Source organism: Leucopleurus acutus (assembly GCF_964270905.1).
Source record: "Leucopleurus acutus genome assembly, chromosome: 9".
Taxonomy (NCBI): domain Eukaryota; kingdom Metazoa; phylum Chordata; class Mammalia; order Artiodactyla; family Delphinidae; genus Leucopleurus; species Leucopleurus acutus.
The window spans coordinates 47,180,171-47,194,504 of NC_139144.1; the positions used below are offsets into that span (position 1 = coordinate 47,180,171).

At 38.5% G+C, this 14,334-nt stretch overlaps 1 protein-coding gene across 2 annotated transcripts in view; it reads left to right on the forward strand.

The window, feature by feature from the left end:
• The first annotated feature begins 10,118 nt into the window (after positions 1-10,118).
• ICA1 (islet cell autoantigen 1) overlaps positions 10,119-14,334 on the forward strand; it is a 126,053-nt gene continuing 121,837 nt past the window's right edge. For both annotated transcript variants that reach the window (XM_082846763.1, XM_082846764.1), the window contains exons 1-2: positions 10,119-10,136; positions 13,982-14,147. In XM_082846763.1, coding sequence (XP_082702889.1) covers positions 10,120-10,136; positions 13,982-14,147 — 183 coding nt within the window. In that variant the 5' untranslated portion in view covers position 10,119. The remainder of the gene's footprint in view (positions 10,137-13,981; positions 14,148-14,334) is intronic.

The window sequence follows — 14,334 nt, forward strand, 5'->3', positions numbered from 1 at the left end:
ATGCCTTAGACCAAGGCTGTCCAATAAAAATATAAGGGCAGCCACATGTGTAATTTAAAACATTCTAGGAGGCATATTGAAACAACTGAAAAGAAGCAGGGGGCATTAGATGATATACTTATGTAACCCAATATATCCAAAATATTATTCAACATAAAATATAAAAATACATATATAAAATATAAATAAGTATGAACATAATTAAATATAACATATAATATGTAAATATATATTTATATATAATATAGCTATATAGTTATATAAAATTTAAATATACATATATCAATATAAAATACATATAATTTTATCAACATAAAATATAAATGAGTATAAAATACAAATTTCTTAATAGACATTTTACTTTTGGGGGGTTACTAAGTCTGCAGATTATAGTGTGTGTTTTACTTGAAAGCATATCTGATTTCAAACTAGCCACATTTCAAGTTGCTCAATAGCCATGTGTGTTTGAAATATTTCAAACTAGCCATATTTCAAGTGGCTGATGTACTGGACACCACAGTCTCAGATGAGAAAGTTAGTTTATCTTAGATTAATCTTTCATAAAAAATTTATCCCAATTATAAAATGCAGTGTTAACATTTAATTTAAGGAAAACATGTATTCCCATCATTTAATAATGTTCTGTGCTGGCAGTTGAAGCCTCTAGTATTTCTTGACAGAAGTTGATTGAGACCTTTGTCTGACTAGGGTGTTCCTTCATTCTTCACCTTATGACATTAAGCTTTTAGAGAAAAAGCCACTGTAAGTACCAGAGATTAAAATCCATACGTATGCTAAATTTGAATTGACATTTGAAAGTTACATAAACCAACCTAAATAAAATCAAGGGTGAATATAATTTATACAGCAAGGGTTTTTTAAAACTCCTTTCTTTAGCAAAGATACCCTATTTGTTCTTTTTCTGTTTCCAGTCTTCTAATCCATTTCGTATTATTTGCTCTTTTAGATTTCCTTGAGGTTTGTTGTGTTCAGTGCCAGCCTTGTCATTACTACCATCATGAGTTTTGTTGCAGCACAAAATTCACCCTTACTCCTCCTTTGCAAGCAGGGCTGTAAGCAAGAGAAAGAAGAGCAAGACCTAGACTGTGCCCCTTGTGAGCAATTTGAGTTTGCGGTTTATTTTGATTTTAGTTTGTTTCGTGGGGACATAATATTTTTAACTAATATTAATGTTAAGGATGAAAGCTTTTTAGAGAATACATTGGCTTTTTTTTAAAGTTTCTTCAAATATGGGATACTATATTTGATATTTTCCTTTGAGAGACATCTCTTGGAAGAGAGGAAGAGACTCAGGAAAGCACCAGGTTGCTAATCAGCTGATGAATGTTTCAGTCCCAGAATTCCTCCTCATAAACTTGATCTTTAAGCTGATCTTGGAAAAGTCTCTCTTTCTAGAAACCCAATTTCCTTATCTTTAAAAAGGAAGATGTTGTGTTCATTATCTCTAAGCTTTCTCTTAGATGTAAATATCTCTGAAAATAATTAAAATTAGCTTCGTGGTTTTGTGACTGAGGGCATCCTAGATGTCAGCTAGCCTAGTCTACTATTTTACAGATGAGCCAAGTGAGGCCAGATAGTGAAGTGACTTGGAGGAGGGACAGATTTGTGGCATGGTCGTGGGATTCCTGGATTTTATATTGAGCAGCATATTGGGAGACAAGTTATACTGGCGTTAAAATATTTACTTCAGGATGTGATTTTAATAGAGTTAGGGAGTTATTAACCTTAATTAATGCTTGTATATAATACTTGAGCTGTTTTGAAATGTGAGCGATCATTTAAAAATATTTTAAAAATATCCTAAGCCCCAATTCATTAACAGAAAATGCAAACTTGCATGTGTAGGGTTTAAATAAAAACTCATCTATCATCTATCTTTTAGCTGCCTTGAATAAGGTTAGAATTCTGCTTTCCTCCTGTAGGACTTGCTGACTCACAAAATTAAAGCATGACTCGTAAAATTAAATCATGATGGTGTTTCACATTTGCTTGTGAATTTATGAAATGTCAAAAATCATTTGCAGGAGACCCAAACTCAGCTAGAAACAGAATCCATTTAAAGTTATATGGAATGCTCAAGTATTCATAACCCTATCAAAATCTGAAAAGGAAGGCTGTGTGATATCTGAGACATAGAAAAACACCCATAAAAGCTAGTCAGAATCACATTACGTTAATTAATGTTTAGCTTTTGAAAGGATAGAAGATAATTCAACTTCCCACCTTCCACAGGGATCTCTCTTTATCAACTATGTGTGAACACAGTTTGATGCATCAAGATTGAAATAATAATAAAAATAAATATAGTTAATTATGCCTGGAGGAATTGTTTTAGTTTTTCCTCCCCATTTCTACTGAAACCATTTAAATATTTATATTTAAAACACTTTTCCTTCTCTACATGGGAAATTATAAAAATCATTTTAGACATAAGAGAAAGTGACTAGAGGTAAACTTCTGGGAAAAAAAGATGAAAAATACATTGAACAAAATAAAAAGTACAAACATAAATTGTTTTTTTAATGTGGCACCTAGAACCTCTGACAAATGTGTGTTTCTTCATTTGGCAAGTCGTCAGGAGCCTGTATCTGAGCCCTGGCTCTGAAGCTGATTTGCTTTGCTCTCTCTGGATCACAGGTTCCCCAATTTAAAAGGAAGGGGCTTCATTCCATTGTTTTCTCAACTCCCTCTAGGCTCTTAAATTATACAGCTTGTATTAGTTCTGAGGTTATGCATCAGAGAAACAAAACCAACTGTTGAAAACTGGTAATATTTTTAGATGAAGTTGATCTCTGAGAAAACGGAAAGATGGAATGAGGAGAAAATTATATAAATTAGTATCCTGCAATTGGAAGCTAAACCCAAGAGATCTGCCAAAGGCATCCAACATTTGTTACGGAAAGTCAATTAGGAAATGTAGCAAAGAGAGGACATAGAAAGTGACCACTGCATTTGAAATAGACAGCATCAAATGTCTACCCTCCAGGAGAGACTGGTCCCCATGTGTCCCCGGTCACAGCTCCTGTTCTTCAAGTTCTAGGAATGCATAACTGCTTACAGTTGGTTGCACACACACACCATGCAGTTCTACTGTGGAAGCAATTTGTTCATTGCTTTCCCTCTGCCTGGGGGAGGCATATCCACACACACTCCTGCCCTTCCCCTGACCAGCAACTACTGATTCTTAGAATCCCAGCCCAGAGGCTATGTAGGAAGCCAGCTCGGTGCCCTGACTTCTTTGTTCGTCTAACCCTGGGCACCTTCCTCATCCATGGCACTTCTTCCCCATCACAGGCAGCACTTGGCATCCCCTGACTTCAGATTCTCCTGTTCACTTATATATAAATAGCCCCCAAAGTCTATGGCAAATAGTGATGTGTAACTTTATAGAGGTTTAGTTTTAAAGAATTATTCTGTATTTGATCAAATATAAGAAACTATTGCTTATAAGCTCTTTTACCATTTTGTGTTCCACGAAGAAAGAAAAATGACTGCCAAACAGTTGACAAGGTATCAATTATACGACACATCCTGGTTTCAGGAAGGTTGGAATGTGAACAGATTTGGACCTTGGATTCAAAGACATGTGGTGCCGTGAAGCTGGTGTTTGGGAATGAGTGATTTTACTATGGGATGATTCAAACATACCCCCATGCACCCACATCACTGTAAGACTCTGTTCTGTTCTCTTGAAAAGTGTGTTTCTTTTGGGGGGAAAAATGGCCCACTTCCCAAAGAAAGCTAAATGCTGGTGTGCACAACAGAACTGAAGTGCTCTAAGATGGTGACAATTTTTAGTTAGAAAATAGAGATTTTGAATAAATTAGACAAATGACAAATTTGGCTGTGGCTCCGATCTGCAATTCAAGAGAATCCACCATATGCTCAGTACAGATATAGGAAAAAGGGATTCTGGACTCAGTCTCAGCTAGTACTCCAACTAATAGAAAACCTGCTCACTGAGAGAAGAGAAAAACCTACTGCTAAAGTTGGAAAGATAATTAATTTGAGGCATGAAACTGCATAAGAAACAGGACACACTTAGGAAATGTGAGTCAAGAGGAAGCTTACTGAAGTATTTTTGTGGGTTGAGAATATTGATATGGTGAAATATAACTACTCATCTTACCTTTACTCTGAGTAAGCGTTGGCTCAAGAATTTTAGTCTCTTTGCATAATTCAAATGTAATCAGAGGTGCTATCAGCTAACTCCATAAACTCATAGAGAAGTGTTCTGGGCCGGAACAAATGTTCAGTGCAGCTGAAGGCAGCCTGTATGGAATGAAAATACTCTGCCATGTTACATTTCCAAGGGGGAAAATCCGGTATCAGAGTTGGAGGCAGCCACGGACAGACCGAATCCACTTTGTAGCAATGCATCAAACTTTGTTTAAACCAGGCTTGCTTTAGTGTTCTATGAACCTTGGGGTATTTGGAAAAAACTTTTGCTTAGGTATTGGCCAGCCAGTGTGTTCAAAATGGCTTTTAAATGGCTATTGGAAATAAAAACAAGTGGGACAGTTGTGGTCTGTCCACATGGGTGGATAAAATTGAAGACTCAGCATACCAAGCATGAAGAAAAGCATAGAGGAGAATGAACATAAAGACTGCACAGAACCCCTGTAGAAAATCTGAACAAAGTATCCCTGCTCCCACTTCTCCCAGTTTTCCCCATGTGGCGAGATGGTCTCGCAGCCACATGTGTGTGTCAGAGAACAGCTCCTGGTTTTAATGCCTGGCCTCGGATCCTGAGGTGGAAGTATTATAATTCCATCACGGTGCAGCCTGGGAAAGTCTAAGAGGATTAGGTCGGTTGTTTTAGTGTCACCCAAGAAGATGCTGCTGGCCTCAGCAGCAGTCCCACCTCTGAGTAGGGAGACATCTTTCCCCTTTATTACTTGTCTTAGACACAGAACCTTTTCCTCACTCACTCATCCTCCCACTCTCAGGGTTGCTACATCAAAATTAGGAACTAACTTTTCATTGATCTATTAACTCTTGGGTCCGTACTTTTTTTTTTTTTTTTTTGCGGTACGCAGGCCTCTCACTGTTGTGGCCTCTCCCGTTGCGGAGCACAGGCTCCGGATGCGCAGGCTCAGCGGCCATGGCTCACGGGCCCAGCCGCTCTGCGGCATGTGGGATCTTCCCGGACCGGGGCACGAACCCGTGTCCCCCACATCGGCAGGCGGACTCTCAACCACTGCGCCACCAGGGAAGCCCCCGTACTTCTTTGAGTAGGTCTTAAATATTATTGGCTCATCTGCTTTGTCCCCGGGGAGACAGAATTTAGTGAAACACAAGCATTCATGTGGTCAAGTGATGCTGAATTTAACAATATTGGTTCTTTTCTTTTTCTTATCATGGGACTCACAGTCCGTGAGCAACTTGATACTTGCTCTTCCTTGCCTGTCTCCTAAGGTAAGGTGACCAAAAGTAGAACTTTAGGAAGTCTTCTCTGTGCTATTAACAACCTTGAGACCTGATATCATTCATTTTGGGCTTCTTTCATAAGTGCTTTGTGGCAGAAGTGGAGAAAGAGCTTCCTCTGCAGAATCGTGAATTGAAGTATTAGCTAAACATATACTTTATTGTATTTTAAAGGGAAAATGATATTTTTACAGCAGAGTTTACAAATTTGGGGATACATGAAGATCTTTTTATATGTCTCTTGCAAATGTCAAGAGTCTCTTGGATCTAGAAATTATGTTTATATACGTCTGTCTTTCCTGCTCAGCCTGCACTGCCCGATATTATAGCCAATAACCACATCTAGCCTTTGAGCATTTAATGTGGCTGGTCTCAATTGAGATGTACTATAAGTGTAAAATACATACCAGTTTTCAGACTTGATACAAAATCATGAATGCAAAGTATAGTTAGTAATTTTTTAATTGATTGCCTGTTGAAATAGTATTTTAGATATATTGGGTTAAATAAAATATACTTAAATTTTTTTACTTTTTACTTTTTTTTTAAATGAATGAGTTTTCCTGTTATTCTACATTCCTGCTAGGACTGGTATTTTCAGCTTTGTTTGTTTGGAATGTAACCATTCTAATCAATGTGTAGGATATCTCATATCTGTTATTTTCTTATAATCTCCTCATTATCAGGGTCTTTGTATATGATTTTTTTCCCATTTGTATATCTTGTATGGTAAGGTGTCTATTTGTATACTTGCCCGTGTTTTTTAATCTTTTGACTCCTTTCACCCATTTCTCCAGCCACTCACCACCCACCTCTGGTGACCACCAATATGTTCTCTGTATCTATGAGCTTGTTTTTTTGTTTTGTTTCTTTGTTTTTGAATCCACATATAAGAGAGATCAGAAGATATTTGTCTTTCTCTACCTGACTTATTTCACTTAGCATAATGCCCTCAAAGTACATTTATGTTGTTGCAAATGGCAAGGTTTCCTTCTTTTTTATGGCTGAATAATATACCATCATAAGTATGTGTGTATGTGTGTGTATACACACACACACACAGAGGCAACAATTTCTTTATCCATTCATCCATCAGTGGACACTTAAGTTGTTTCCATGTGTTAGCTATTGTAAATAAGACTTCAGTGAACATGGGGGTGTGAATATCTTTTTGAGTTAGTGTTTTCATTTTTTTTAGTTAAATAACCAGAAGTAGAACTGCTAGATCACATGGTAGTTCTATTTTTAATCTTTTGAGGAACCTCCATACTGTTTTCCATAGTTGCTATGCCAATTTACATTCCCACCAACAGTGCACAAGTGTTCTCTTTTCTCCACATCCTCGCCAATGCTTGTTATTTCTTGTCTTTGATAATAGCCATTCTAAAAGGTTTGAGGTGATATCTCATTGTGGTTTTGATTTGCATTTCCCTGACGATTAGTAATGTTAAGCATATTTTCATGTACCTGTTGTCCATCTCTATGTCTTCTTGAGAAGAATGTCTATTCAGATCTACTGCCCATCTTTTAATCAGATTGCTTTTGCTAATTGAGTTGTATGAGTTCTTTATATATTTTGGATATTAACCCCATATCAGATATATGATTTGCAAATATTTTCTCCCATTCAGTAGGTTGCCTTACATTTTGTTGATGGTTTCCTTTGCTAGGCAGGAAGTAGAAGCCTTTTAGTATGATGTCCCACTTACTTATTTTTGCTTTTGTTGTCAGATTCAAAAAGTTATTGCCAAGACCTATGTCAAAGAGATTACTGGCTATGTTTTCTTCTAGGAGTTTTATGGTTTCAGGTCTTACATTTAATTCTTTAATCCATTTTGAATTTATTTTTGTGCATGGTGTGAGACACTAGTCTAGTTTTGTTCTTTTACATGTAGCTGTCCAGTTTTTCCAACACTGTTTATTGAAGAGACTGTCCTTTCCCCATTATATATTCCTGGCTCCTTTGTCGTGAATTGATTGACCATATATGTGTGGGTTTATTTTTTTTTACTTTTTTAATATGGTTATTAGATCATTTAAAATTACTTATGTAGCTCATAGTATATTTCTATTGGACAGAGCTGATCTAGACTATAGGTTCCTTGAGGCCAGGGACAGTGCCTGCCACATGTTAATTAAATGCTCGATGCATGTTTGATAAATCAAACTGTTGAAATGAAATGAATGAACAGATGAGAATTATAACAATTTTTTTAAAAAGTTCTTTTGACACTGTGGATTTAGAAGGTGATAGGCCAGATGAGATGGATTTTGTCAGTAAATCTTAAAATGTTTATTAATTGTCCCTGGTGTATGGGACTGAAACATACATTAAAAGAGATGCAAGTGCTGGCTGCAACTGCCATCTTACGAGACATTCAGATATCCCCTGTAGGCTGACCTGATTTTGCCATCCGTGATTCCTTTGTTCAAGTGCCTTATATAATCCAGAAGTTTGTTCAAGAATGCTCTGTTTCTAGAGAGGATTTTTCCTTTGTGCCATTTAGCTGTGGTTCTCAGACTTTAATGTGCTTAAGAATCACTTGCGGGCTTCCCTGGTGGTGCAGTGGTTGAGAGTCCGCCTGCCGATGCAGGGGACACGGGTTCGTGCCCTGGTCCGGAAGGATCCCACATGCCGCGTAGCAGCTGGGCCCGTGAGCCATGGCCGCCGAGCCTGCGCGTCCGCAACCTGTGCTCCACAACGGGAGCGGCCACAACAGTGAGAGGCCCGCGTACCACAAAAAAAAAAAAAAAAATCACTTGCGAAACCTGTTACAAATGCAGATTCCCAAACCCATTTCCAGAAATTCAGTAGATAAGGGATGGGGCCCAGGAATCTTCATGTTAACACCCCAGAAGATTCCTGCGTAACTGACTTGTAAGCAATACCGTGAGGAACACTGCTGTATGGCATCATAATCTGGGAATAGCCTGAAAGTTCAGGAAAAGGGCAGTTTGTTTAGTGATTTTTATTATCTATTATACTATAAAGAACTCATTGTTAAATATATTAATAATCAAAAATTAATCAAAAAATTGCAGCAAACAGAACAATCAACAGTGAAAAGGCAACCTACCAAATGGGAGAAAATATATGCAAACCATATATCAAAGAAGGGGTTAATATCCAGAATATATAAAGAACTCCTATAATACAATAACAAAAAAATTACCCAATTAAAAAAATAGGCAAAGGACTTGAATAGACATTTCTCCAAAGAAGATATGCAAATGGCCAAAAAGCACATGGATGCTCTCCAGGAAGAAGAGAGATGCTGGTTACGGGATGCTGTCATTTCAGAGGCATCCGGACACTCTAAGAAAATGTCCTTCCTCTTTCCTGTCCCCATACCTGAAGCCTGGAATATCAACACCTCAATTGCGTTCCCTCAAAACATTTTTTAAAAGCCTTGGAGAGACTTCCCTGGTGGTCCAGTGGCTAAGACTGCGCGCTCCCAATGCAGGGGGCCCAGGTTCAATCCCTGGTCAGGGAACGATCTAGATCCCACATGCTGCAACTAAAGAACCCTCATGACGCAAACGAAGATCCTGCATGTGGCAGCAAAGATCCCATGTGCTGCAACTAAGACCCGGTGCACCCAAATAAATAAATTAAAAAAAAAAAAGCCTTGGAAACTCTGATCATTTTAGGGATCCTGGTTGTTAGGACCCTTTCTGAGGCAGAGGGAGAACGATTGGGTTTATGTTGTTGAAGTAACCAGAGCATTCACACTCTGAGCATTCACTCCAGTGGCCAGCAGTCTGTGTCTGGTCAGAGGCCATTCCTTTAGGTAGCGAACTCTCCGTTCTTTCCAGTAACTGGTAGGCAAGTGTGGCTGGGCTGGCTGTCTCTGCCCCTCCCTGGGGTTGGCTAGCTCCCACGAGGGGGGCAAGTGGAGTGAGGGGCAAAGGCATCAAGTGACTCCCATATTTACTAATGAGATGAAAATACAGTACTTGGTTGGTCAAAACTGAAATAATCTCATTTTCCTCCTTTGTACGCTTCTTGGTATCTTGTTCTGGGTTATCAATTCTTTTTGTTTGTTTTTGCAATGTGTTGGTTTACCTTCTAGAAATACTGATTATGAAAGATTTAAAATCTGTAAAGAGACAGACAGATGCAGTATACTCACCACCTAGCTTATCAAAGAAAATATTATGGGTACAAAGTCCCTGTATACTCCTCTCAAATAATATTCCGCATCCCCACTGCAGTGGTAACTGCTGTTTGGAATTTAGTGTTCGTCCTTCATATGCAATTCTTTATACCTTCACTCTATAATTGTATATTTCAACAATATAGAGTATTGTTTGGAATGTTACAGTCTCATATTTTATGTAGTCTTTTGCAACCTGCTTTTTTCATTCCACTTGCCTGTTCACTTCTTAAACTTCATTGAGGATATTTCTTCCAGTGTTACTTAACTAAACTACTCTAGACATTTGGGTACAGTGATACTGTGTAATAATGTGTGGCCCCCAAGATACAACTAGAAATGGCTTAGATTGAAAAACTTTATATGCGTCAAATTAATGTATAATTATAATATAGTGTGTAACTGTTAAACATATTTGTTTTATTTCAGGTTATAATATAACTTATCCTCTCATGCTTTTTCCCTGTCCCTTCTCCCCAAATCATCAACAGTAGAAAAGGAAGAAGAAGGAAACATGTCAGGACACAAATGGTAAGTAATTTGTTGTCTCTTCTGAACTGGGAGAGGCTAATGAAAGAAGAAAGCATGTAGTATATGCTCAATAAATGTCTACTGAATGGAAAAATCAAGAGTCACAATAGCAGTTAGCCTATACCCAATGTTGAGTATAGTCAAGTTTTCAGTATCCCTACTAAATGTAATATGAAAACCAATAATCAAAAATATTCTCTAAGAAATTCATTTATGTGTAACTTTCTCCTGGGAATCTAACAATGGCTTTTCTTACCACCGTTTTTTTCAGTGTAATGAGTTGATACATTTTTTAATCTGTCTTATTTACAACTTCAAATATTAGGGTTATAAGGGAATTTTATATAGGGCAGCTATAAAATAACAATAAAAATAACTCAGACTCATTAATATATAGTCATGACTTCAACCTTCATGAACATTCAGGAGCCAGTCATGGTTGGAAGTAGATGATGCTGAATAAAATAGATGTGGTAATTACATGGCAGTGTTATCACTGCCTTTTACATGCCTATAAAGCATCCAACAGCATGTTAAACCACTTATAAATTCCAGTTCTGTTACAAGCAGTGTTTCTGAACCCTTCTGAAACCTTGATTCACTGGGCAAGCAGATCTTTGTCGTTTTTTACCTTCTTAGTTTGTATCATGAAAAAGTGCATTGCATATTTTCATTTTTCAAAGGTACAATTGATTATAATAAGGAATATACTTTTTAAAATAAATTTATTTATTTACTTATTTATTTTTGGCTGAGTTGGGTCTTTGTTGCTGCGTGCAGGCTTTCTCTAGTTGTGGCGAGCGGGGGCTACTCTTCGTTGTGGTGCGTGGGCTTCTCATTGCGGTGGCTTCTCTTGTTGCGGAGCACGGACTCTAGGTGCGTGGGCTTCAGTAGTTGCGGCTCATGGGCTCTAGAGCGCAGGCTCAGTAGTTGTGGCGCATGGGCTTAGTTGCTCCGCGACGTGTGGGATCTTCCTGGACCAGGGCTCGAACCTGTGTCCCCTGCATTGGCAGGCGGATTCTTAACCGCTGCGCTACGGTTAGCGCCCCAAGGAATATACTTCTTAATCCCTCCTCTCTCAGTAGAGAAGCAGTCAGGTCCAAGTCCTCTGTAATATCAAATGTCAAACTTTAAAAGTACTTTGCATGTCTTAAAATGTAATGAGCTTTAAAAGGTAATTAATAAATAGCTAAGGGATTTAGTTTCCCTGAGTATCCCCATCTAACAGCTCTGTAAGAGTTGTCAGACTATTTTTTTAATTGTTCCAGCTTGCCTCATTAAGACAAAAGGATGGCTTCATCCTGTGACCCTCGTAATGGCTGTCATATCCTGGCAGCAGGCTCAGGGAAGTAGGTAGTTGTCATCCACCTAGGAGAGATTGGAGAGTCCCAGGAGATGAGCCCTTCCCCATAGTCCTTCTCCCATTACTGTGCCACTTCATTGCTTGCTGCTGAAATACAAGGGCTGCAGAGAACATTGAAATGCGCACTACGCTGGGATTTAGAGCTTTGGATTTTAATCCTGTGTGATTTTGGGCAAGATTCTTAACGTTTTGAAACCTAAGATTCCTCATTTGTTAAATAACGGGTGAGGCATGTTCACTAAATGACCTCTAAAGTCCTTTTTTTCCCCCTCGAAATAGAATTTTTTTGTTGTTAATCCATGACCTTTGACCAAAAAAACAAAAAAACTGGGCTTCCCTGGTGGCGCAGTGGTTGAGAGTCCGCCTGCCAATGCAGGGGATACGGGTTCGTGCCCCGGTGTGGGAAGATCCCACATGCCGCGGAGCGGCTGGGCCCGTGAGCCTATGGCCGCTGAGCCTGCGCATCCGGAGCTTGTGCTCCGCAACGGGAGAGGCCACAACAGTGAGAGGCCCGCGTACCGCAAAAGAAACAAAAACAAAAACAAAAACCACAATAGAAAGAAATCCATCCTAGTCCCCACTCTTAAAATTCCTTTCCCCTGAAATAGCCACAGTTTGGGGGAGTATATTCTTACCATCTTTTAATGCACATACTGTGTAGAGGGATTATCTTTTACATAAAAGTTATACATAATTTCATCTTATTTTCTCTGATTTAAGCTCATAATAAAATGGTTTTTATTTATATGTTTTAAATAAAAATTATATATATTTAAGGTGTGCAATATAATTTGATATGCATAGTGAAATGATTACTACAGTCAAGCTAGTTAACATACCATCTTTTTAAATTTATTTAATTAATTTATTTGGTTGCTCTGGGTCTTTAGTTGCAGCAGGTGGGTAGCACACGGGCTCCTTAGTTGTGGCATGCAAACTCTTAGTTGTGGCATGCATGTGGGATCTAGTTCCCTGACCAGGGATCGAACTTGGGCCCCCTGCATTGGGAGCACGGAGTCTTAACCGCTTCCCCACCAGGGAAGTCCCAACATATCATCTCCTTTTATAGTTACCACTTTTTGTGTGTGATGAGTGCACATGAAGAGTAATGCTCCTCTCCTAGCCTATTTCCAGTGTTGAATACAATATTATTAAGTACAGTCATCATGCGTGTACATGAAATATCTGGACTTATTCCAAACTTTGAAATGATGCAGAAAGACATAAAGTAAACCATAATCCTTCTCCTCTTTCCAAAGATAACCATTGCTAAGGAAGTCATCTGAAACTGATTTTTTAAGAACAAATGTGTGAATTGAAACTTGTAAATGTTATCTGGCAGGAGAGTGTAAATCATCGAGTTTTGAGATACATATTTTGGTATAGTAGTATAAAGCAATTTCTGTTTTAGGACACAAGTCTGGCACATTTTGAGTGCTAATGGGATGGGGTGGAAGAAGTTACATGTCTGCAGAGGGAGATGCCTGGGGGTCCTGTGTGAGCTTTTGGACGGGAACCTTAGACAGGAGGGAGGTGTAGACAAAGCAAGGAGGGATGGAACACCAGTGGCAAACTTTCTGTCAATATTTGGGTACCCTGGTCACTTTTACAGAACTCCATTTCATTCTGAATTGAATTTTTTTCCAATTTCTTCCTTACATACTTTTTGATACGATCTTCACTGTGCTGTTCCTGAAGAATGGTTTCCTATCGGTATTTTAAGCATTTATGTTTAAGAATTTAAAGTTTTAGTATGAGAAACCCATAATCAATTTTTTAATACTTTTTTATTTTTCAAAATTTTATTTGACTGTAGTAAGAATACTAAACATGAGATCTACCCTTTTAACAAACTTTTAAGTGTAGAATACAGTGCTGTGAACTCTAGGCACAGTGTTGTACAGCAGATCTCTAGAACTTATTCACCTTGCACCGTTGAAACTGTATGCCCGTCGATTAGTAATTTCCCATTTCCTCCTCAACCTCTGGAAACCACCATTCTATTCTCTGATTCTATGAGTTTGACTGTGTTAGGTACCTCTGTGATACAGATTTGATGTATGCTGTTTTTCAGCCCCTTATCTCTACTTTTCTGCCATCACTTCATTGTTGGCCGTAATGCTGGGCTGGAGAGAACGTTGGTGTTCGGCTTTATCTCTGACTCACTGGGGTGCTTGAGGCAGTCACCTTGCCTGACTTGGCCTCACTTTGTCTACTTCTGAAAGGAGTGTGTCCAGTCTTTGGATATCTAAACTCCTCAAGGTTTAGTTTCTCAATTTCCTGCAAAAGTTTCTTAATTTCCTCACTAACTTTTAAGGTTTTGGTATAAGTTAGACTTGATTAACCTTTTGGTGTAATAACCTTGTAAGAAAGTACTTATATGTTTATTAATGTTGTAAATGTTTGGATACATTTGTTCACACTATAATATCTTAACTTTTTTGAAAGTCGTGAGTAAAATGGCTCTTCGAATGCCTTTTAGCAGTTATCCCTGGGACTTACACGATCGATATGCTCAAGATAAATCAGTTGTAAATAAGATGCAGCAGAAGTATTGGGAAACGAAGCAGGCCTTTATTAAAGCCACAGGGAAGAAGGAAGACGAACACGTCGTTGCCTCCGACGCAGACCTGGATGCCAAGCTGGAGGTGAGCGCTTCATTGCCCTCAGCCCCAGCACAGCCACCTTGCTAGGCTCAGGGTCTGAGAATGTATTCACGGGGGCAAGCATAGGTGTGCTTTGTATTTGAAAACATACTGCAAACAGCTAGTTCATAAGGAAAATCTAGGATCAGATTAACTCAATCCCAGCATATTTTTTAAAAACCCACAAATT